The 26,601-nt window shown below is 37.1% G+C and overlaps 1 protein-coding gene across 7 annotated transcripts in view; it reads right to left on the reverse strand.

Moving 5' to 3' along the window:
• The window catches only part of CLCN3 (Cl-/H+ antiporter 3), a 111,118-nt gene that overhangs the window by 3,350 nt on the left and 81,167 nt on the right, over positions 1 to 26,601 (reverse strand). For 5 of the 7 annotated variants that reach the window (XM_017863297.1, XM_017863299.1, XM_017863298.1 and 2 more), the window contains 6 exons: positions 25,052 to 25,132; positions 22,998 to 23,543; positions 15,412 to 15,598; positions 12,541 to 12,939; positions 6,539 to 6,755; positions 1,992 to 2,067 (listed from right to left, as the gene is read on the reverse strand). In XM_017863297.1, the coding sequence (XP_017718786.1) occupies positions 1,992 to 2,067; positions 6,539 to 6,755; positions 12,541 to 12,939; positions 15,412 to 15,598; positions 22,998 to 23,543; positions 25,052 to 25,132 (1,506 nt within the window). The remainder of the gene's footprint in view (positions 1 to 1,991; positions 2,068 to 6,538; positions 6,756 to 12,540; positions 12,940 to 15,411; positions 15,599 to 22,997; positions 23,544 to 25,051; positions 25,133 to 26,601) is intronic. The other 2 variants (XM_017863302.1, XM_017863301.1) reach the window with 1 other exon arrangement.

Genomic DNA, 26,601 nt, shown 5'->3' on the forward strand with positions numbered 1-26,601 from the left:
AGCAGAAGCTAAATCTATAGCTAAATCCATTTTGTTGACAGGAATAGAGCAAAGCAAGCAGCCTGATTTTGTATTTCCAAAAAGTACTTTATTGGTAAAGGTATTAAAATTATCCAGCAACCATCCTTTGGTATAAAAAGTTACTATGGTCACTAATAGTATGACAGCCTTTCCACTGAGAGTCTGAGGACTGCATGCCTCAGTGAAGCACAGCTATTTTGATTAATGTATGCCAACAAAAAAGTAACAAAAAATGGATGGATGTATGAATACAAAATGATACTGATCCCATTTGAGAAGGAAAATTGATTGCCATCACATTAAGAAAGCAAAAATGATGACCAAATCCTCTCAATACTTTCTCTATTTATTTATTTATTTATTTATTTATTTACTGAGACAGAGTCTCGATCTGTAGCCCAGGCTGGAGTGCAGTGGCACAATCTCAGCTCACTGCAACCTCCGCCTCCCGGGTCCCGGTTCAAGCAATTCTCCTGCCTCAGCCTCCCAAGTAGCTGGGATTACAGGCACGTGCCACCATGCCCCACTTATTTTCAGTAATGACAGGGTTTCACCATGTTGGCCAGACTGGTCTTGAACTCCTGACCCTGTGATCCATCCGGCTCGGCCTCCCAAAGTGCTGGGATTACAGGCGTAAGCCACTGCGCCTGGCCACTTTCCCTTTTTTTAACCAAAATTAACCAATTTTTCAAAGATAATTTAAGGATTGCCCACTTGTATCAGAATCTTCATGAAAGCACATACTATTGAGATAAAATGTATATAAAATGGTCAACACAGAACATCAATCCCAAACATCAGAGCCCCAAGAACAAAGCTATAAAAGAACCCAAGTTTCTAGGACACTTATCAGTGTTTTCCTTTTTTTGATTTAGGCCAGAAAAGTTACGATACAGTGCTTTTATGAAAGTCTTAGTTGTTAATGCTTACATTAAAAGATAGGTGAAAAATCAGAAAGCAGTCCTAAAAGATTATTACAGGTGAAGCAGAAAGCGGAATGAATGAGTTGCTACGATAATATTCTGGTTAGTAGTTTTTAAAAAAAGGATGCATGAAACACTTGTGAAATATTAGCATACAACAGGAATACATAATCAGTTGTGCAATTAAGCAAACTGGGACAAGTTTCATATAGGTATGACAATTGCAGGGCGAAATAATTTCAGGCATTAATTGCTAAAGCCAGACACTTTTTATGTTATGCAGTAAGATAATTCAAATTTGTAGTCATGAAACCACTAGGACATAAAGCCAGTTAAAATGAATGCATTTGACTCTAAAAGCTGCTTATAGCATTCTAGAAACATCATACAAAAGGGACACACACATAATCTAGGTACAACTCACTAATGAGATGGCAGGACACACACTGTGACTTTGAAGATATGCAGGGTATAGCAGAAAAAGAACTAATGCTATGATCACAAATAATATACACATTACACTCTAGGTAGTGTGCCCATTAAAAAATCAATTTAACTGAAAGCAATTCTAATTGCTAACCTCCTTTAAAATCCTTTAGGAGCTTAGATTTACCATAGGACTACCACAAGATCAGAAAACATTAAAAAAAAAAGGGGGGGGGGGCTTGGGGGATGGGTCAGACATTTTTAACCAGTCAGGAGTCTTCTGAGACCGGTGTAGCCACTGAGGTAGACAGATTTGCCATATTCACTTTAAGAATGTCCAATAATATTCACTCATTCCACTACCAAACTGTTTACAGTTCTGAAATTGTAATGAACGATTTGATGAGAGGTGTTACTTTTGCTTACTTTCTATAAATGGGATTTTACACATATCTAAATTTATCTTACAGATATATTTTATCAGATACAAATGTAATTGGCAGCATAGTAGGATATTTTGGTTCAGCAGATATCTGGGAAAGAGAGAACTCAACAGTTCACAAGTTTCATGCTTCCTGACTTCTAAGGTGTCTAACGAGGAGATCTGATATATCTAATCACCAAGGGTTCGACGTGCTGCTTTAGTTGCTCGAGATGCTCTAATATGTTCTTCTTTGTGATGATCCCCAAGACAATCCTGAAACAGATTATTATGCTAATAACTGTGTGAGAAATTAAATTAAAAGAGGTTCCAATCATAATGATAAAGAATGAGAAAAAAAATAAAAACATGAACCATAAGAATGAGTCTCATGAACCTTAGGAAATAAAACAAAATGGTTTAAAGTTCCAGGTTCCTTTTGCATAAATTCTACTGACTCTCAAAATGACACAATACTAATCTTCAATATTAGTGGGTTATTTTCTTTTAAATTAAAATAGTAATATGAAAGTTTGGAATGAAGATGACTACAAAGCAAAATACAAAATAAACTTAATATTGATACATAGCTATAGACCTCTGATATGTACAGTTTCATTTACAATGTTCTTTCCTCAGAGGAAATTTTTTTTTAATTTCTATGATGTCACAACACAGCAGCTATCATCTGGATCTACCTTCACAAAAAGGTAGGAAAAGGCTGTGAGGAGACTTTAAAAATCCCGTGGATTTTACTATAATTTCAAATTCAAATTAAAGGCAATGTGCACTGAATAAATAATGCTGACCAAAAGAAGCACTCCCTAATGTTCAGGAGCTGTGACTGCCACTTCTTAAAGCAAGCTAATAAAATGTATTTATGATTAGGAATTAAAAGGACTTTCACTTTATGCATTTTTTTCCTAAATAACAATTGTTTCTCATTTAGCATGTCATTGTTATCACATCAAGCAAAGTAATGGACATAAATTCTCATAATGAGGATACGTGAAAATAATAAGATTGCTAATTAAAATAAAATTATGGTTACTGGTTTTATAATGGAAATTAATGTGGCAATATAAACAGTGAAAAATAAAAAAAAAAAAAAAAAAACTTAAAAAAAACTTAATCCTTTAAATTCCCCATCCAAAATACCCTTCAGGATGACTGGACATTTCCCTGATGATCTCATTAAGTCAACCTCCCTGTTAAACAGCCTTTGAACATTCAGACTTGAATGATGTCACCAGGAGACTTCAAAGTAGCCTGTTCCTATAGCTATGTCCAGGTGTAAAATAGTTACTTAGCTTGATGGCTGGGGTGGGAGGCGGGGGAGCAGGAGGGCAGAGAATGGGAAGGACAGAAATGGCTTCTCTGCTCATGTTTTCTCATTATTACGTTAAAAATTAACGTATAGATCCTTAAAAGTTCTCAGAGCATGGGAGCAACTTCCCCCTCCAAAAAAGCTCAGAAAATGCACTATATAAAATGAACATTCACTCATTCAACAGATGTTCTTCATCGACTAAACATTTGAGGTTTCTTTTTTTTAAGCCATCAATTCACTTTATTTTATTGTTGTAGTGAGGAAATGTGAAAATCTTGGCAATTAATTAAATATAACACCAATTTAATTCTTACTCATGCTTTTCTATCCAATTATACAGAATGATTAATTTCAGTATCATCTATATTGTAAACTCCACCAAATCACAAAATATACTATGAGGAAAATTACAAATGTATAAGGGCCCAGTGGCAAATGTAGAATTTTACAAAGTAATCTCTGTATTTATAAAGTAAAAGCCCTAAAAGAGGGAGAAACCTACATTAATGGAGAAGAGTGATTCGAGCATAAGTCCAGAGTGCTACTTAGGAATTTTACAGATTGGAAGGAAAATCAGTGCAAAATGTGGCTCATATAAAAAATTATTTGCTGTTTCCTTTTGGGCTAAAAACTAATGATGTAAGAGTTAACAGGGCATAACCCAGCATTTCCAAAGCACGTTCCAAGAAACACCAATTCCCATGAGTTCTTCTATATCCTTCCCTGCAACCCAAAAATAGCTGCATTTTCAAACAAGTCTGGAAAACCATGTATCCTATTACCCGTGCCCGCATCTGGGAATCAAAGAATATCAACATATTATAAGTTGTGAGGAGTTCCATAGCAAAGAAACCTCAATTGTATTTAATCCAATACTTCCCAAACTCAGACAGTCACAAAATGTTTTTTTCTCAGCCACTCCTATTAACATCCTGCTAATTCCACCAAGATTAACTGATTTTGAAAAATTCTAAGTTAAAAAATAAAGTGCAGAAAATCAATAGCTAATTTAAATTTTTATAATTTACAAACATCTTTCCTTTTCATCTCTCTATTCTTTTCTCCTTGCACCTAAGGAGATTTGTTATCTCTCTTCCTCCAAATAACTATTTTCCACTTCTAAAATGCAGTATGAAGTACACATCAATGATAGCTATGCAGAACTTCATGGTCTCCATTAAAAACCAGAAGATAAATCATTTCTTTTCTGGGTTTTAAATAATTTAAGTAAGAAAAAAACACCCGATTTCTTAACACACTTCAAACAAAATAAAGTTCCATGAGCCACTTCCCTAAATGATCTCTTTTCTTCCCATATATGTATCATTTATTTTCCTTGACAGACAGAATAAGGAAAATATGATGAAAGCAATTAAATATATTCCCTTAGAAGAAAGTCCAACCCCTTCTTTCATATAGACAGGCAGGACCAGACAAAATTTTAATTAGCTATCCACCCCTCGCCCTACACACTTCGTTATTTTTACACTTTCTTTTAAACATTTTCCTTCCTAATATCTATGCTGCCAAATACCTGGGAATTAATCAACAAACTGAAATATGAAAATTAATCCCTAAAAGTTCTGTGATCATAGTTAACCATAACTCAATAGAATAACATTTATATTTATTAGTACACAAAAGAAAAAGCCATGCCAGGAACAGAAAACAACTTAAAGCAAATAATAGTTTGTAACAACTCAGCTTAGGTTCCAATTGAGCCACTTAATAAATAAAAGGGCTCAAGGACGGCAAAGCTTTATGAAAAGTTACCCCATTTAGTACTGAGTTTTTAAACTTAATGAACTTGGTGCCATTATTTATTCAAACAATATTACATAAAGAAAATAGTAACAGTAATAATTTATGACATACATCTCTTCTCCAATCAGTATCTGTGGTATTTAATAATTCTAAACTCCCTGCCTTTAATTAAGGGCTTTATCTCTTTAATGATTTATTTCCTATTATTGAAGTTATTTTAATTAGCACAGTGAAAAACACTAAACATAGATCTAATTCTCTAATTTCATATTTCTATTCTTAACCCAATCTAATACATTGGCCAAGAAAATGTTTTAGTAGTTTAAGAAATCACAAAGAAAGAGAATTTCTATCAGTCACTTACAGCGCAAAACAGTAGCAAGAGACTGGGTTTTCAAGTTGGGAAGACAGTTTGATTCCTTGAACCAAGACTTGTCCACCATATGACTTTGGGCAAATTATTGAAGCTTTTTGAGCTTTAATTACTACATCTGTAAAGTAGGGATATAACTATCTACTTTGCAGAGGTCCCGCAAAGTTAAATGAGAAAATACGAAGGTGTTCAATAAACAAATGTCCTTCCTTTTCTGTTCTTTTTTTCTCCTTTCTCTGGACAGGAGTCATGTATTCTGTCACCAATGTGTTTTCTACAACACGTTAAAAAAAAAAAAAAAAAAACTGCTATGATTCTCTAAGTGTTTAGTATTTCAACCAGCTTTACGCTGTTCAGGATTAGCCATTCAGTTTATGCATAATCCAATACCCTCTGTTGTTCCTCTCTAGACTTTCTGGTATTTGCCTTCAGATAAAACAACGTTCTTAAGTTCAACAAGAAAGAATATATGGTGGAAATAAAGGGTCCTAAAGAAAGAAGTGTGGAGAAACAGATCCGAGGTCCAGGAAAAGAGAGCAGTGGTGATGAAGTAGTGTATTTGCCAAATTAATTCTGCGCATTAAGGTCTCCACAACCCCCATGACATCTGTCTCTTTCCTATATTCCTGTCAATGGAGAAACACTGGCAGTTCATGTGTAAAAGGTGGAAAAATTAATTATCAATGTATACATTTTAAATACATGAGTATTTGTCTTTAGCAGTTATATAAATATAAAAGATTTGTGTATAGAGAAGGTAGACAAAAGGAAAGAAAGCATTTGTTAAAGATTTTTAGCTAATTTACAAATTTCATTTAATTATATATTCTTTCCTTCATTACATGATAAATCAAATATTGGCTGAAAGAGTAAATAACAAAATATCTAGAAACTTATTGTACTAGAAATTTATATACTAAAAATGAAACATTTATAAAAATAAAACAGGGTTTTGCAGTGCTCCATACAACTTAGGTCCGCTCGTCCCCTAGGAAAAAAAGCTCAACATGCTTTCATGCTGGAGATCTTTCAGCACCTCTTTTCCAACTTCGAGGGATTATTTACAAATGTCACTGTTTGGCAGAGAGCAGGCAGATGACATCTTTCTTATTCTATAGTAAATGTGAAATTTGATTGATCCTGTATTTGTGACTATACCACATGACAGACTTTCCCACCTGGGAGCTGACTCACATGCTCCCCTAATAACTATATAGATTCCACTAAAAAAGGATCCTACATTCTAGCAAGTGAACTGATTCCTGTGGTACCAGACTTACCCATTGTGAGTTACAAGGCACTGCCTCAGTCCCAGCTTTCGGAAAATATCCACCACAATCTCCATTGGGGTGTGGTCTGTCACTGTAAAAGGGCTCATGTCAAGAATGCTTCGAAGCTTCAATGGCCGAGGACTTTCTGCTGGAAGAGATGGGGTGTGCTGTGCAAAACACACCCGAGAACTGCCAACAATACCTTCTTGTTTTTTCCTGGCACTTTCTGAAAAGAGAGAGGAGACCAACACCTTAAAATTGATAAATTTTTAAGTAGGCAACCTGGTTATTCAGCAATAAAAAGAAACTAATGTATCCTATGACTTCTGATCCCTTCATTTTTTCCTATCTTCTCCTTAACCAAGAAAGGAGTCAACTGAAAAGCCACTTAGCAATTTTTTGTATTTGATTGAATTAGAAGTCAACAATAATATATCATCTTCATGGAAAGAAAGTATTTTTTGGTAAAGTTATATCATTGTACACTTTTCTTTACTGAAGCTGTTTTCTAACTTGGGGGCTAAGGAAGTGGGTTTGGAATATGGGATTTTAAAACCTGCACAAATTCTGAGTGCAGTTTATTAAAGGAATCCATCATCAAATGAAGCCTGCCTCTGCTAAATGTTACTTCGTCTGCACTGGAGGTGGCACTAAAGAGAGTTTCATCCTTGCTTTGATTATGCTGCGTCCTCCATCCCTATGAATTAGCTGGTTCTTTTTCTTTTCTCATGTTAAAGTATAATTTTCTAGAAGAGTCATGAACGTTACAGATGAGATGAAACTACAATTATGCACATAATGCACACAGACTGATTTTGGGGGGTTGTTTTCTTTGTAAAGGCTTTGTTAACTTCTCTCCAGTGTGCTCTGCTTCAAGTTCTTCTGTCCTGCTGCCTACTTCCACTCTACCGTTGAAAGAAAGAAAAAAAAAATCTGAATGAAACTGGTGATTAAAAAAAAAGAAAGTCCTAGACAAGAAGTGGCAAAGACGGAGAAAAGTTCAGAGATCACACCACACGGAGAAGGAAACTCAATGAAGAGAATCTGAAAATAAAATAGTCATTCGGCTTTACATTTCTACTTTGAGTTAGTATTAAAACTGAGTATATACAGATGTGATATTTGTTATAGTGAAAATATTTTGGCCGGCCATGGTGGCTCAGGCTTGTAATCCTAACACTTTGGGAGGCCGAGGCAGGAGGATCACATGAGCCCTAAAGTTCAAGATCAGCCTAGGCAACATAGAGAGACCTTGTTTCTACCAAAAAAAAAAAAAAAAAAAATTAGCTAGGCATGATGGTGGTCCCAGCAAATTGGGAGGCTGAGGCGGAAAGATCACTTGAGCCCAGAAGTTCAGGGCTGCAGTAAGCCATGATCATGCCACTGCACTCCAGCCTGGGTGACAAAGCGAGACTCTGTCTCAAAAAGAAAAATTATATTTTGAACACGAATTTTACTACAAAACTATTTAAGCCATAATAAGCATCAGTCCTAAATTGAGAAGCAGATATTACTGCAAACAATGCACTGCTTTTTACTCCTTTTGAACACTACAGCCTTCTTAACTATGTTCTAACACATTTGAGTAGGAAGGCACTAAGTAAAGCCCCAGCAACTAGTACTTACTCGACCACCTTAAAAGCATGATCAGGCCGGGCGCAGGAGCTCACGCCTGTAATCCCAGCACTTTGGGAGGCCAAGGCAGGCACATCAACGGAGGTCAGGAGTTCAAGACCAGCCTGGCCAACGTGGTGAAACCCTGTCTCTACTAAAAATACAAAATTAGCCGGCATGGTGGTGCATGCCTGTAATCCCAGCCAAGGTAGGAGAATCGCTTGAACCTGGGAGGTGGAGGTTGCAGCGAGCCGAGGCCACGCCATTGCACTCCAGTCCGGGCAACAAGAGTGAAACTCTGTTTCAAAAACAAAAAGATCATGGCATAGAAAAGAAGTCCATTAGCAACTGACATAAATGATTTTTGAAAAATACCCATTAAGTTGCTTTAAGCTCGTGACAATCTAACAACTGAATGCTGTCTGACAACTGAATAGTGGAGTGTAAAACTACTAGAAGTATCATTAATGGATTCACAAAATAAGATGTAAAGTGTGACATCAATAGTATAAAATGTGGATGGGGGAGTAAAACTCTATAATTTTTGTATGCAACTTTAGTTAAGTTGTCACAAGAAATATACAGTCAAATTCAGAATGCTCTAAAACTACAATGGGGTTTGTAAATCATTTCTAACTCTAGTATAAATGCTGAAAGACAAAAGAATTAAAATAACTACAGCAGGCCAGGTACCGTGGCACGTGTCTGTAATCCCAGCTGCTCCAGAGGTTGAGGAGAGGGGATTGCTGAAGCCCAGGAGTTCGAGTCTACCCTAGGCAACACAGAAGACCTCATCTCTAAAAAACTAATAACTATAGCTAAAATAATTCATTAATAGATATACAAAATAAAAATATGTGAAGTGTGATATTAAATAGAATTAACATTCTGAATTAAAACTAACCCCAATTATCAATCTTAAACACCAACAAAATAACAAACATTATATCATCAATGAAATTATACTGATTTAAACATTTAATAACAAAATACATAATTTTAGAAATTTTTAAAAAATTATTTAATGGAAAGTTTCTCCATATACAAAGTACCAGAAGTGAACATTCAATCTCTTTGACTTAAATTTGTCATTTAAAAAATAACACTTTTCGCCAGGTGTGGTGGCTCACACTTGTAATCCCAGTACTTCAGGAGGCTCAGGCAGGTGGATCGTTTGAACCCAGGAGCTTGAGACCAGCCTGGGCAACATGGCAAAACCTTGTCTATACAAGAAATACAAAATTTAGCCAGTCATGGTGGTGTGTGGCTGTAGTCCTAGCTAATCAACAGAGTGAAGTGATCACCTGATGCCGGGGAAGTCGAGGCTGAAGTGAGCCAAGATCGTGCCACTGCATTCCGGCCTGAGAAACAGGGTGAGATGCTGTCTCAAAAAAATAAATTACTTTTAATCTTTCATTTCATTTGGAAATCGTTAAGGAGAGGGATTTTAGATACTCTCCACACACACAAAAAAGTCTGAGTTAATTAGCCTGATTTAATCATTCCACAATATATAAATGACATAAACATACAATTTTATCAATTAAAAATAAATAAAATGTAAAAAACAAGTATTGCTTTTACATAAATACAGTTTTTTCGTTTGTTTTTAGAGACAGGTTCTCACTCTGGACTCTAGGGTCCCAGGGATCCTCCTGCATCAACATTCCTGGTAGCTAGGACTACAGGTGGCACCACCACACTCAGCCAATTTTTTTTTTTTTTTTGGTGGAGACCGAGGTCTTGCTATGTTACCCAAGCTGGGCTTGATCTCCTAGTGCCAAACAAACCTCCCACCCTGGCCTCCCATTTAAAAATATTTTGATGCTATTCATTCAAGGGCCTTTGAAATAAAGAACATTACAATTTTCATTTTCTTCATTTTAAAAGAATATTTTGGTGCTGTTCGTTCAAGGGTCTCTGAAACAGAGAACAACATTAGTTTTTATTTTCTGATATAATTCAGGCTTTTTTTTTTTTTTTTTGAGACAAGGTCTTGCTCTGTCACCCAGGCTGGATTGCAGTGGTGCGATCTTGGCTCACTGCAACCTCCGCCTCCCAGGTTCAAGTGATTCTCCTGCCTCAGCCTCCTAAGTAGCTGGAATTACAGGCGTGCGCCACCACACCCATGTATTTTTTTGGATTTTAGTAGTAGAGGTAGGATTTCACCACGCTGGTCAGGCTGGTCTCAGACTCCTGGCCTCAAGTGATCCACCTGCTTCAGCTTTCCAAAGTGCTGTTATCACAGGCATGATCCAACACACATGGCCTCAGACATTTGTTTTAAAAGTCTCAGCATTCCTGTTGTAATGGCCCTAAGTAATCTGAGACATCTCATTTGGATTTAATATTTTACAACATTCTGCTTTAGTATGAAACAGGGGAATCGATCTAGTTTAGCATATTTCAACCATCTTATGAGACAGCATGGAAATTTTTTTGTCCTTCAATAATTTATCATTATATAAATTATACTCTATAACTATATACAATACATACATTTTTAATTTATATAGAGACCTGTACACTAGGTTTTCTATATATAACCTATATATGATGTAATTATGTTGAATATTTATATAATTAATAAAAATTTAGTATATAATTATATAAATATTTACATACATTAAATTTCAATATAGATATGTACTTTAATACTAATATAGAGGTATATATACATATAAAAATTACATATATAAACATACGTAATTTTAAATTTATATACATATATAAAACATAGTATACAGGCATGTTTTCCCAGTTAAAATTAAACTGGGAAAATTACAGTTAAAATCAAAACTTTACAAAACATACATGAGTAAGACATTTAAGGTTTGCTTAAAAAGTCATGTGACTAACATTTCTGATGACATGGCTTGACACCTCACCTACAGAAAGTACCCTCATTCCCTTAAACCAACATTATCTCCTATCTCAATATTCTCTCTCTCAAGACAGTGACGAAACTTTTAAAAACTACATCCACACAATCAGTGGGATAATGAATAGTTCTTAATTTCCACACTTTAAAAACCTGCCTGGCCTTTTCCCCTAAATTTCTATGTAAATACCGAAATTCTGACCTCCTTTTCTTTTCTTTGGCTACTAGTAAAACTAGAGAATGGGAATCTTAAACAATGAAATTATTTTCTGACTAGATCTAGCCATGGTAATGGCTAAAAAACTAAAATGCTTGAATGGAGCCAAGCATGACAAAATACTTTGTCATCAGCTCTGGCAACTACTATTATTAGCTAAGTAAAATTTAGAATGATGGGATTGCTAGGCCTTGAAAAATCCTTCCAAAGCTGTAGCCTGTTCCCAAACTGAACAAGCTGTTCTCTATAGGACCTTTTTTCTTTTCCTTTCTTTTCTCTCTCTCTGCCTAATGGTTCTTACAAATTAAAGACTTTCCAGTTTGATTTGAGAAACACTCCCCCATATACACTGTCTGGTTGTGTGCCATTCAAATGGCACAAAAATTATTTTTAAATCCTTTTGTAATGGCCACAGGGGTAAGCTGGAAGGGAGATGATATGCTCACAGGAATGACCTTTCAGACAGACCAAAGGCTTGACACTTTCATTCAGGGTCCGGTACTAAAAACTGGGGAGTAACAAAGCAATGGCTTGATGTACCTATCCTCAGTCACTTTTTAGCGGTTGGAGGAAGAGATATAAGATTGCACCAAAAAAAAAAATTAAGTCTTAATGGCCTCCTCATCAATACTGCAAGACTATAAGGTAAAGAAAAAAACAAATTTTAGAGAAACACAACTGTAGAAAGTTTATCTCCAAGAAATATACTATGGCTAATACCTTTAACCAGTACTTTCAGGAAAGTCTGCATAGAACACAACAGGACTGATACATTATACCTTTTCAACCTGGCATTTGGTCAGAAATAAAAATCTCAGTGATAGTCACTTTAAATTATTTATTATAAATTAATATTATAATCCTAACTCCAAAGACTGATAAAGCAAAACAGTGTTAATCTAATATAAAAGAGACTGATAAAGATGAGATTTTCAATAACTTGTATTCCAATAAGCCAACTTTATTAAATACAAGAATGTATTTGACTGAATGCATTTAGCCAAGGTCTTACATGGTATTTTGAATAACCAAGATCAACTATCAAGGCTTATCGGAGTGGGAAAAGAATCTGACTCCAATTTCCGGTACAATGCCAGATCAAAAGATAAAACTGTATTTAGCAGAAAACCATCCACTGAAGCATACCTTCCTTTCCTAAAGAACAGAAGATTTTAAGGGACATAAAATAACATCCCTTGCCCCCACAAATCCAACCCATTAAATGTTACTGCTTATTGCTTTCCTTTCGTCCAGAAATCCATCTCATATATACATATATATATATTTTTGAAAGGGTACCTATTGCAATTGTCAGGTCTCTTCTGAGGGCAAATCCCACTAATCTCTGAGATTCTTTTGACATGATGACAGGAAATCCATTGTAGCTGGTTTCATTAATCATGTTTTCTATATCATCCACTGTCATATTGTCCTGTGTCAGGACAGCTAAGGGAGGATCGTTCCTTCGAGGTCTCATGACGTCAGCAGCCAGGGTGGTATGAGTGAATTCTTCTTTTGCATCCAAGAAAGGGTATCCATTTAATCGGATGTGCGCTTCATAAATGCCTTCCCTGCCAAAGGCATCTCCAACCCATTTACTGGTCATGACTGCAGCCATAAGGGGAACAATATATTCCAAGCCTCCAGTAAGCTCAAAAACAATAACCACCAGGGAGACAGTCATTCTTGTCACACCACCTGAAAAAAGTAAGCACCCACTGGTCAGGAAGGACAGGATCCTCATCATTACATTTTATTAGAATTTTTGCACTAGGCAGTTAAAACCAAATGGCAAATATAACTCACTCAGGGAAAAGCATATCATCTAAAACTGCTACTCCTCTTTTAGGACAATAATCACTACTTTTAATAAAATCTAGAGAAACACCAATTTTCTTTGTTTATAACAGAGAAAAAGACTATTAAAATAACATTTTAAAATCCTGTTTATTTCACATTTTAAAAAATCAAAGCTTATCAACTAAAACAATTTTGCCATTTTGGTTTACTGCTGTAACAAAGACATAATTTAAGCCTTACACAAGCTTATTATTCTAATTATTAAGGAATTTGGTAAAGGACATCCTGGTTTTCTTTGCTACAATCTACAAATTAAACTCATATATGGGTGGAATGTTAATATAATAAATTTCTCCTCTAAAGTTTTTTTCAAAAAGAGTAAAATACTTTGATGCCTTTGATTTACATTAACGATGCAAGTAATATCCACCCACAGAAAACTATTTGGGCCAGGCGCAGTGGCTCATGCCTGTAATCTCAGCACTTTGGGAGGCCAAGGCAGGAAGATCACTTAAGTCCAGAAGTTTGAGATCAGCCTGGGCAATACAGTGAGACCCTGTCTCTACAAAAATAAAAACTAAAAAAAGTAGCCAGGCATGCTGGTGTATGTCTGTAGTCCCAGCTACTTGGACGCTGAGGTGGGAGGCTCGTTTGGGCCAGGGGCTTGAGGCTGCAGCGAGCTGTGTTCACACTACTTATGGGATTCTCACTGTTATCAACTCAGTCCAAGCCCTCATGACTTTATTCCTTTTTACTTTGTATTTTTTAAGATTTGGGGTCTCACTCAGTTGCCCAGGTTGGTCTCAAACTCCTGGGCTCCCATGATCCTCCCACCTCAGCCTCTCCAGTAGCTGGCATTACACACATGTGTCATCATGCCTGGCTATTCCTTAATTATAATACCATTTTCTCTGACCTCCTTGACTCCAGGCCCCATTACCACATGTCCTAATCAGTTTACAAAGACCTGTTTTTCAAACTAGGCACTTATTTCACCAGCCGCTATACATGCATTTTATCTCATGTAATCCTCAAAACAATCCTAGCAAATCACCAGCTGTTATTCCTTTTTATATACAGAAAATTAAAACTTCAAGAAGGAACTTTCTCAAAGTCATCAAACTAAAAATGACAAAGCTAGGACTGCCACAAATCTGACCAACTTCAAATGTAAAATCATCCTGACATTAATCAGGTTTCTTGTCTTTTCATAATCTGTTCCTTCTCACCAATCCAACTTCATTTCCCAAAAGTACCCAAAATGTACTCTCTACTTAGAGTCAATTTCTTCAAAGCCTTATGAATACAAAATTTATTCCCATCCTAGTTCGTCTTCACATTATAATCTTCAACAAAGTCACCTTTTCCTTAAATTCTGCTAATCTTTCAAATAAAGCTCATGCCTACTCTTCCTGAAGTACTTCAGCTCTTTCTTCCCCTATATTCCTACCATACTTAGACTCTTTTAACCTTGTATATATTTGTTAATATTCCTCACTATGTGTTCATCTTGTCTCCTCAACTTGATTAGAGTTGAGATTGGGTCCATGTTCTTTTTGTATTACTCACTGTATCTAGCATAATGCTAAAACAAAGTGGACACTTAATAAATACTTGCTAATTCGGTGAAAATGATTCTGTCCTTCCCTTTTAATTGATAATACATTTTAAAAGATCAATAATCACATAATTTTTATTCACTAAACAAAACTGGTCAAAATGGCAACTATTATTTAATATTATAACCAAAGTTTAGCTGACATTTTAAATATGAAAAGCAATAACCATTTTTTTCCTGCCCCAACAGACATTGAATAGACTCAAGTATTTAATGTAAGTGTTTTGCTTTTCTTCTCATTAAAATAAACAGCTACCTTTTCTCATTTTATAATGTACAGCTTAGATGATGGAGCATGGGTAAACACATCTGTTACTAAGGCTAACAGTAAATCATTTCAGAACCAAAGTCAAACCACTCTGAAACTTTGTTGCAATGCTAATCTTAGGTATCAAGCTATAGTTGCTATAGGTAAGCCAAGATCCTTAACAATGAAAGAATCAAAGACTTCTTTGGTCAGGATTCAAATTAAGCTTATGTTGTACTTAGATGGCTTCTGCCATAAAGTATTAAGTTATATTACAATATGTTAATTCCATTAAATTCTTGTATTAACAAATGTTGTAAGACAGAAAACCGGTACTGTATAATACCCTAATAGTACTACTGTTTCTATCTGTTAAAACATTTCCGCCCTGCACCCTCCTTTACTCAACTAATCTGCCCACCAATTAAGCAAGAATGTGTCCCACTTTCTCTTGGCTCTCTCAAACTAGCAAACATCCACACACAGGCAGACACAGCCATATTACCTAAGCATGCAGCAGCACCAACCATGGCATAAAGGCCAGGTGTAATGCAATCGGCCCCAACCTCACACCACTCCTTAAAGATAAACCAGTCATGGTGATAGTAGGCAAGCTGCTCCACCGCAATCCCCACAATCCTTCCTGCGATCGCTCCAATGGCCATGCTAGGGATGAACAAGCCTGATGGAACCTATAACAAGAACAGAACTCTTAATGGGGCAGAGATCCTCTACATACATGCTTGAAACTTATACTCCATGCATTTGTTTCTAACATTTTTGATTCTATTCACATTAATATAGCAAAATCCTAGTACAAATAAAACTATAGCAAAATCTTGTATCTTAACAATCCCATGAATTCAGTTACAAAATAAACCACATTCTTTAGGCCAAAGAGAAAACAACTCAAGGGTTATTTCCTTTAGCTCAAGGGTGCCCTAATGTCAGTCCCTAACAAAATTTTCATTAGTCTATGGTGAAATGAAAAAAAAAAAGGACAATATTCTGGATACAATATTGGGTGACAGGTGCAATAAAATCTCAAAATTCACCATTATAGAATTCATCCGTGTAACCAAAGACCACTTGTAACCCCAAAGCTATTGAAATTAAAAAATATGTATTTTTAAATGGACAATATGAAGTATTTTTCATAAATCTCAACTGATTTTTAAGCACTGTCTTTTACTTCAAGATTATGTGATTATGTCCTCCTACATATTTACAAATGATGAAAATGGTAGATGCTATTCACCTTCAGTGGTACAATGCTAAGTGGACAGACTTACCAGAGTTGCCCAATATTTTGACTGATACAGACATACCTCGTTTTATTACGCTTTGTGTTATTATGCTTCACACATATTGTGGTTTTTACAAATTGGAGGTTTCTGACATCCCTGCATTAAGCTAGTCCATCAGCATATGCTCGCTTTCTGTCTCTGTATCACATTTTGCTAATTCTCTCAATACTTTGAAATTTTTCACTATGATTATATGTTACAGTGCTCTGTGATTAATGATCTTTGATGTTATTGTTACAACTGTTTTATTGCACCATGAACCATGCCCATAGAAGAAAGTGAATTTAATAAATGTTGTATGTGGTCTGACTGTTCCACTAACTGGCTGTTCCCCTGTCTCTCTCTCCCTCTCCTCAGGCTTCCCTATTCCCTGAGACCCAGTGATACTGAAATCAGCCCAACTAAGAACCCTACAATGGTCTCTAAGTGTTCAACTGAAAGCAGAAGTCATGTCTCTCGGCTGGGCGTGGTGGCTCAAGCCTGTAATTCCAGCACTTTGGAGGCTGAGGTGGGAAGATCACTTGAGGCCAGGAGTTCGTGACCAGCCTGGCCAACATGGGAAAACCCCATCTCTACTAAAAATACAAAACTTAGCCAGACCTCGTAGTGCACACCTGTAGTCCCAGCTACTCGTGAGGCTAAGGCAGGAGGATCGCTTGAACTTAGGAGGTAGAGGTTGCAGTGAGCGCGCCACTGCATTCCAGCCTGAGCAACAGAGCAAGACTCTGTCTCAAAAAAAAAGTCACGTCTCTCACTTTATATCAACAGCTAAAAATGGCTAGGTATTGTGGCTCATGCCTATAATCTCCATCCTTTGGGAGGCCAAGACAGAAGGTTCACTTGAGGTCAGGAGTTAGAGACTAGCCTGGGCAACATAGTAAGACCCATCTCTACAAAAAAAACCAAAAAACAAAAAATAGGCTGGTGTGGTGGTACATGCCTGTAGTCCCAGCCACTGACGAGGCTGAGTCAGCAGGATCACTTGAGCCCAGGAGTTCAAGGCTACAGTGAGCAATGACTGTGCCACTGCACTCCAGCCTGGGTGACAAAATGAGATCCTGTCTCAAACAAATAAAATAAGAAAGCTAAAAATAATTAAGTTTAGTGAAGAAGGCATGTTGAAAGCCGAGGGGGGGCCAAAATCTCAGCCTCTAGCCGCAGTCAGCCAAGTCATGAATTGAAAAGAAAAGTTCTTGAATCAAATTACAAGTGCTACTTCAGTGAACACAAAATGATTTAAAAAAAGTAAAATAGCCTTATTATTGATATGAAGAAAGTCTTGAGACAGAAGATCAAACCAGCCACGATATTCCCTTAAATCAAAACCTAATCCAGAGCAAGGTCCTCACTTTCTTCAAGTCTATCAGGGGTTAAAGAGGTGAGGAAGCTACAGAAGAAAAACTAGGAGCTCGCAGAGGTTGGTTCATGACGTGTAAGGAAAGAAGCTGTCTCTACAACATAAAAGTGTAAGGTGTTGGGAGGCTGAGGCAGGCGGATCACGAGGTCAGGAGATTGAGACCATCCTGGCTGACACGATGAAACCTCGTCTCTACTAAAAACACAAAAAAATTAGCCGGGTGTGGTGGCGGGCGCCTGTAGTCCCAGCTACTCAGGAGGCTGAGGCAGGAGAATGGCTTGAACCTGGGAGGCGGAGCTTGCAGTGAGCCGAGATCGTGTCACTGCACTCCAGCCTGGGCGACAGAGCGAGACTCCGTCTCAAAAAAATAAAATTAAAAAAAAGTGTAAGGTGAAGCAGCAAGTGCTGATGTAGAAGCTGTAGCAGGTGATACAGAAGATCTAGCTGAGGTTGCTGATGAAGGTGGCCACATTAAACAACAGATTTTCAACATAGATGAAACAGCCTTTATGGAAGAAGATGTTATCTAGGACTTCCACAGCTAGAGAGGAAAAGCCAATGCTTGGTTTCAAAGCTTCAATGGACAGCCTGACTCTCTTGTTAGGGGCTAATGCAGTTGGTGGCTTTACGTTGAAGCTAGCGTTAGTTTGCCATTCTGAAAATTCTAGTGCCCTTAAAAATTATGCTGATCTACTCTCTTTGTGCTCTATAGATGGAACAACAAAGCCTGGATAACAGCACATCTGTTTACAGCATGGTTTACTGACTATTTTAAGCCCACTGTTGAGACCTACTGCTCAGACAAAAAGATTTCTTTTAAAATATTACTCATCACTAATAATGCATCTGGTATCCCAAGAGCTCTGATGGAGATGTACAAGGAGATTCATGTTGTTTTAAGGACTAATTTTGACTTTTAAGTTTTACTGAAGAAATGCATTTCCTATGGCTACAGCTACCATAGATAGTGCTTTTGTTACAGCAGGTAGTCAGGCATGAGCTAGGCAGGAAAGGGATCCCCCCAACCCCACTAGGAATGTCAGGCAACCATCAGCGGATGATGGTCAGATAGCTCTCACGCTGTCTCTCTAAAATAATAATTGGTTGCAGCCAGTGCCAGGGAAAGGCAGTCTTCCAATAGATAGAAACACCTGAAACTAGCTATCAGCAGCTTTCTGGTAAGATCCCAGGAGTTGGGTGAGTGGGCTCAGGCACGCATATTTATAGGCAAAATCGCGGAGTTTAACTGAAATACAACCTCCTAGGGACATTCGGCCACTAAGCGACAAACACCTCAGGTAAGCATGCATACAATTCCAGTAAATACACTTCGTACACTCCCCTCTCAAGTGCTAATAGGCTACTGCACATGTGGGCAGCTCACCCCGAAAGAACAATCAATGGAATAGGGATGCGAGATGTCGCAAGTATGCCAACATATAAAACCCTGAGTCCAAGGCCAAAGGGGCCCTTGTCTTCCAAGATGACCGCTTGGCCCTCTTTCAAGTGTATTTTAACTTCTTTTCATTCCCACTCTAAAGCTTTTCCATAAACGTTCATTCCTGCTCTAAAACTTGCCTCAGTCTGTTTTTCTGCCTTATGTCCCTCAGTAGAATTCTTTCCTCTGAGAAGGCAAGAGTTGAGGTTGCTGAAGATCTGTATGGATTCACCCCTGATAACTTGGAAACCCACTACGGATAATTTCTCGGATGGATCTGGGCAAAGTAAATTGAAAACGTTCAAAAAAGTATTCACCATTCTAGATGCCACCCAGAACATTTATGTTTCATGGGAGGAGGTCAAAATATTAATATTAATGGGAGTTTGGAAGAAGCTGATTATTTCAACTCTCATGAATGACTTTGAGGGGTTCAAGACTTCAGTTGAGGAAGTAACCACAGAGTGGTGCAAACAGCAAGAGAACTAGAATGACAAGTGTGGCCTAAAGATGTGACTGAAGTGCTAGAATCTCATTAAAAAAACTTAAATGTATAAGGAGTTACTTATTATGGATGAGCAAAGAAAGTGGTTTCTTGAGGTAGAATCCACGCCTGGTAAAGACGTTGTGAACACTCTGTTAAAAGGACAAAAGATTTTGAATTTTCCATAAACTTACTTGATAAAGCTTACAGTAGCAGGATTTGAGAGAATGACTCTAATTTTGAAAAGAAGTTCTACTGTAGGTAAAATGGTATCAAACAGCATCACATGCTACAGATAAATCTTTCATGAAAGGAAGTGTCAATCAATGTGGCAAATTTCACTTTTATCTTAAGAATTGCTACAGCCAGTCCTACCTCCAGCAAGCACCAATATCAAGGCAAGACTCTACAGAAGCAAAACAGATTACAACTCACTGAAGACTCAGATTGTACACATAACGGACAACAACAGTGTAAACAGAATTTTTATACGCACTAAGAAGCTAAGACTTTTATGTGCCTCGCTTCATTATGATATTCACTTTATTCTGGTGCTCTGAACTGAACCTATATCTCTCAGGCAACTCTATTTATATGAATCAAAAAGAGAATATTTATTGATTAAATTTAATGAGGATAATAAATAGGGATAAGAAGCACCATAAGTAAGATTATTTAAAGACTACTGAAAGAGGGTAGGTTCGGTGGCTCACGCCTATAATCCCAGCACTTTCGGAGGCCAAGGCCTCCCAAAGGATCACCTGAGGTCAGGAGTACCAGACCAGCCTGGCCAACATGACGAAACCACATCTCTACTAAAAATACAAAAATCGGCTGGGCGTGATGGCACACACCTGTAATCCCAGCTACTTGGGAGGTTGAGGCAGGAGAATCACTTGAACCTGGGAGGCGGAGGTTGCAGTGAGCCAAGACTGCAACACTGCCCTCTAGTCTGGGCGAAAAGGTGAGATCCTGTCTCAAAAAAAAAACAAACAAACAAACAAAAAAAAATACGGAAAGAGTAATAAACTCCTCTGAATATGAAATGAGCCAAACACAAAATGATGGCATGTTTGAGTCTATTAGGATCATTAAAAGGATACACGATAGAAAAAAATCAAAGTGTGTTTTACACTCTCTTGCCAGGTATGATCCTTCAGCCAGAGCTGAGTCAAAGGTGGGACTTAACAAAGGCCTGCCAATTGCCTCCAGCTTCTTGTAATTCAATTGACTGTGAGAAAGTTGGGATTTACCCAACACTTACTTACAGTAGAAAAAAGAGCTTTAACAGCTCTTTTAACTTGATTCCCTAAGAAAAAAGGTAAAACTTTAAAGTTTTTCTATTATTATTATTATTATTTTCTACTTATTATTTTTTGAGACAGTGTCTCACCCTGTCATCTGGGCTGGAGTGCAGTGGCATGAACTTGGCTCACTGCAACCTCCGCCTCCTGGGTTGAAGTGATTCTCCTGCCTCAGCCTCCCAAGTAGCTGGGATTACAGGCACCTGCCACCATGCCTGGCTAATTTTTGTATTTTTAGTAGAGACGGGGTTTCACTGCGTTAGCCAGGATGGTCTTGATCTCCTAACATCGTGATCTGCCCGCCTCGGCCTCCCAAGGTGCTAGGATTACAGGTGCGAGCCACTGCTCCTGGCCAGGCTTTTCTATTATTTAACTCTTGATACTCAGTAGACTACAGACTTAGGACAAGAGAAAAGAGACCTAAAAACTAATACCACTCTAATTTTGTAGAAACAAAGCTGTTATTCCACATTAATTTACATCTGTAAAAGCATATTATCCTAGCAAATACTATTACATGAAGTACAAGGGCAGTAATTTAAAGAACAAGAATAAGCTGATATGTGCTTCCCCATATATAACACTGATAGTCATATAAGAAATTGTATTTACTGATGGACCATTAATTAACAAATTTTGTTACTTTATAAATCCAAAAGAAGCAATGTGCCAGGGCATAAGGCCCAGCTGCCTTAATTTCTTGACGGAAAGAGGCATGTATTTATAGATCTAGTAATTTAACTGAGTCTGCAGTGTCCTTTCAAGCTAACACCCAATACTCGTATGAGGCAGAATAATGGCTCCTCAAAGATGTCCATAACTTAATTTCCAGAACCTGTGATTACATTACGTTGCATGGCAAGGAGGAATTAAGGTTGCAGAAAGAAAGTTTCGAAGCAGTTGACCTTAACAAAGGAGATTATTTTCTGATTTATCTGGGTGGGCCTAAAGTTATCACAAAGGTTTTTCAAATGTGGAAGGGAGATTTAGCAGAGTTTGTGTCAGAGTGATGAGACAAGAGAAAGACTTGACCAGCCATTGCTGGCTTTGAAGATGCAAACAGAGGGCCAGGAGCCAAGGAATGCTGACAGCTTCTAATAGCCAGAAAAGGCAAAAAACACACACTCTCCTACAGCCTCCAGAACGCCCTATGAACACCTTAATTTTAGCACAGTGAGATCCATTTCAGACTTTTGATCTGCAGAACTGTAAGATAATAAATTTGTGTGGCTTTTAAGCCATTAAGTTGTGGTAATTTTATTTATTACAGCAGCAATAGGAAACTAATAAAAGTGGTTTTAAAACATGATCATGAATGCTCTGACACTTGTCCCAGTAAGTATATGTCCCTCCTCTGAATGTGGGTGGGTCTCTGTGGCTGCCTCAATGAATAGAATAAAACAAGTCATGTTACAAGTCTTTGGCTACATTAAAAACAGCCCTCTTAGGAATCCTGAGCTACGATACAAGAAATCTAATTACCTGAGGCCACCACCTTAGAAAAACCAGAGAGAGGAAAAAGAAAGCTAGAGAAAGAGAGAGAGCGGGAGTGAGCATGATAGAGAGAGTATGCAAGATTGATCCCAGGAGCCCAGGTGTATGAATCTTTTCAGCCTAGTCATGAATGAAGAAGTCTCTGAACTATACTCAATACTAATTTAATTGTACACTTAAAAATAATTAACAGTATAATTGGATTGCTTGTAACACAAGGGATAAATGCTTGAGATGATGGATACTCCATTTACTCTGAGATTATTATGCACTGCATGCCTCTCTCAAAAGATTTCATGTACCCCAAAACTATATATAGCTACTGTGTACCCACAAAAACAGTTTTTTTAAAAGGAAATGAAAGAAGCTTTGAGATGATGAGACCTCGCCATGTCTAATAACAACTATATGAAAGACCACAAGCAAAAAAAAGGCCCAGTTGAGCCCTTCCCAAGTCGTTGACCCAATATCGAGAACAAAATAAGTAGTTACCTTAGGCTGCTAAGGTTTGGGGGCAATTTGTTAAATAGCAACAAATAACATGGTCAACAACATATGCTAAGGAATTACCTTTTTCATTACTTAAAATTAAACTCAAAAGATAAGTACTTTTTTCAGTCACTTATGAAACAACAGCCTCTCTCATTTCACATACAAGTTTTGAACATGCCATGATTACCCAAATATCACCTTACATTAGTACTTACCTTGATGCCAAAAGTGAATACTGTCATTATGATTTTAAATATGAGTGCCAGGCATAACTGCCATATAGCTGAATATACTCCAATGCCTGCTGGACGATCAGGAATGTCATCGACAATTTTACTGGCATTCATATCATTTCTGTAGTCACAAAGAGAAGAGGATTCCAGGGGACCACAGTCTGTAAAAAGCTCTTTGATCAGTTCACTGGTGTTTAGCCTAGTGTATGGATTAGGGAAGGCTATCACAGCAGTAATGGCTGCAACAATAATGACTTCCAGAACGGGATACTTTCCAAATTTGGTGGACTTGCGTCGACGACACCAGGCAATATTTGCCCTAATGAAAAAGGCTCCCCAAAGCCCTCCAAATACCCCTAGGAGAATAAAAGGAAACAGTTCAAAAAGGTACCATGGTGTATGATACTCCACATAAAAAAGGACCAGACGGCTGTTACCAAATGGATTGATGGACCTCAAAACAAATGCAGCCACCAAAGCAGCAAAAAATGATCTCCATAAAGTTTTGAGAGGAAAATAATAGCTAACCTAAAAAAAAGGAAAAGAAAAATTAATGCTATTAATTTTATAAGATGTTTCTGATATATTATAACTTGAATGGTAAATATCCTACTTCTAAATTTTGCTGTAGTTATAATTTACATGTAATGGATTTTATGGTAATAAGAAAATTGATGTTATTATTATTTTTGGAGATGGTGATCATCATTACAAATTCACAGTATCAACTGGTCATGAATGTCTAATAAATATTTAGAATACCTAGCACTGTTGTATTTTCAAAATGAGTTTCACATTCAATTCAATCATGGTAGTTAAAAATAAATGTACCATCACCAACTCCTGTTAGCTTATAATGCATTTAATTTGCCTCTTCTACATTAAAAAAAGAAAAAAGCATACAAACAACTAAAATAAAAAAGTAAATTTAAAAACATTCTTGAACTAAAAGAGTTAAACTCATAGAAGTAGAGAGTAGAATAGGGGTTACCAGAGGCTGGGGGTTGGGGAAGTGAACAGGGCAAGGGGAGAGGTTAGTCAATGGGTATGAACTTACAGAGGACGAATAAGTTCTGGTGTTCTATTTAACAGTAAAGTGACTACAGTTAATAATATGTATTATATATTTCAAAATAGCTAAAAGAGAGGATTTTAAATGTTCTCACAACCACAAGGACATAATAAATATCTGAGGGATTTGCTAATCACTCTGATTTGATTATTCCACAATGTATACATGTATAGACACATCAAATTATACCCCATAAACATAAACAATTATTATTTGTCAAAAAAATTTAAAAAAAAATTCCTGGTTACATTTTTATGTGAAAAGAAAACAAAAACAAAATAATCCACTGAAGTGACTAAAATTATTTCCTTAAACATCATTAACTGTATCAGAAATAATCACATGGGAAAAACTTTAAAACACAACATAGGACTTGATTAAAATTTTTCAAACAAAAACTGCTTGGGAAGCTGAGGCAGTAGAATCATTTGAACCCGGGAGGCAGAGGTTGCAGTGAGCCAAGATCATGCTATTGCACTCCAGCCTGGGCAACAAGAGCGAAACTCCATCTCAACAACAACAACAACAAAACAAAACAAAACACACACACACACACACACACACACACACACACACACACAGCCTGGCCAACATGGCGAAACCCCATCTCTGCTAAAAATACAGAAATTAGCCAATGGAAATAGATTGTTTCACGTGTCCTCTATTAAGTCAAATTCACATCTTCTTACTTTTAAATATGTCAACAAAGTAAAGTTAGATTTTAAATAATTACTAATATTTATACATAAATAAATTAAAACAAAAGTTTCCTCCAGGTATGGAGCATGAATAACATTTACTTTTTATGTAAGAATGAGCGGAAAACGACTTTAGAAAACTAAATTTGAAAACAAAGTCTTTACCTATTACATCACCTATAAAACTGAAATGTGTGAAATATGTGTGAAATATATTTGCAGTGGTAATTATATATAGTTTTAATTGTTGTATTCTTTTCACCTACCTCCTCCAGGCTAAAAAGAACTCCTCCAATTGGTGCACCAAAAGCTACAGAAACCCCTGCAGCTGAGGCAGCTGATAGCACCTAGAAAGAGGATATGGCTTATTTCACAATTTCGTAGAAATTCACACATACCAAATAAAAATTCTTCATGTTACTTGAATTTTCCAAATGGATTTTCTGAATTGAATTTTCATGTTTCCTTGCTCCCTAAGCAAAGGGCAAGTATTAATTTCTTCTATTAAGATCTGTTTCTTTCTCCTGTGCTTTAATTGAAAGGTCAGTCATGCATTTACTATTCAGTCAAAAAATTTTTTTGCCAGATATACTAATGTGAATAGGGTGTAAAGAAGAGGAAGCAATGAATATAGACAATTTTCAAGATGTATGTTTGTGTAGATAAGAGGGGAGGGCAGTAACTGGGATGTGCGGCTATTTTTAAATAGGATATCATTTTTTCAAATTTTAGAGCTAACTGCTCCACCATAAATACTCTATTCCAAATCCTAGCAAGATACGCAGGGAACTGAAGACCTTGTAAAATTCCCTATATTTTCACTACCCTATGCCCTGTGAAATACTGCTAAAATACTGTCAGTCTAGAGAGCCTCATTCTGAAAGCACACACAACAGCTCCTCAAGTTACAGCCTCACCAACTAACACCTCTACAAAAAAATGAAAGGAAGAGAAAAATCCAAGGACACTCTTCCATGTCCTCTCTCTAGCTCCCCGGTCTATCAATTGGTAGTGGTCTGCTTCCCACCAGTATGAAGCCAACTACATCTATAATTTCACTAGGGTTTTATATGTAATTATTTTTCTGGGCCTGTATTCCTTTTTTTTTTTGGAGACAGTTTCTCTCTTGTCTCTCAGGCTGGAGTGTGCAATGGCACAGTCTAGACTCACTGCAACCTCCAACTCCTGGGTTCAACTGATTCTCTTGCCTCAGCCTCCCAAGTAGCTGGGATTACAGGCACCTGCCACCGCGCCCGGCTAATTTTTGTATTTTTAGTAGAGACAGGGTTTCACCATGTTGGCCAGGCTGGTCTTGAACTCCTGACCTTAAGTGATTCACCTGCCTCTACCTCCCAAAGTGCTGGGATTACAGATGTGAGCCACCACAACTAGCCAAGAGTCTGTATTCCTTTCACTACTTTAATCCAGCAAATATCTAAGGCTACCTAAAGTATTTCTTCAAATGGTCAATTGTTACATTTCCAGAAGAGAAATTATAAATAATCAGAATTAAGCTGTAAATGGTTAAGATCATGAACTCCATAGTCAGGCTGCTGTGTTGAAATCATGGCTCTGCTACTTACTAGCTATATGACTATGGGTAGATAATCTCTATGTGCCTCAGTTTTCTCTTCTCTAAAATGGAAATGTGATAATACTACTTAGCTCTTAAGGACTGAGTAAATATATAGAAAGTGCTCAGAACAGTGCCTGGCATCCAGGAAATACTTTATAAAAGTTTGGTGAATTAAAAATGAATAAATGGCCAGGCGCGGTGGCTCAAGCCTGTAATCCCAGCACTTTGGGAGGCCGAGAC

Source organism: Rhinopithecus bieti, unplaced genomic scaffold, assembly GCF_001698545.2.
Source record: "Rhinopithecus bieti isolate Rb0 unplaced genomic scaffold, ASM169854v2 scaffold_66246, whole genome shotgun sequence".
NCBI classification, from domain to species: Eukaryota; Metazoa; Chordata; class Mammalia; order Primates; family Cercopithecidae; genus Rhinopithecus; species Rhinopithecus bieti.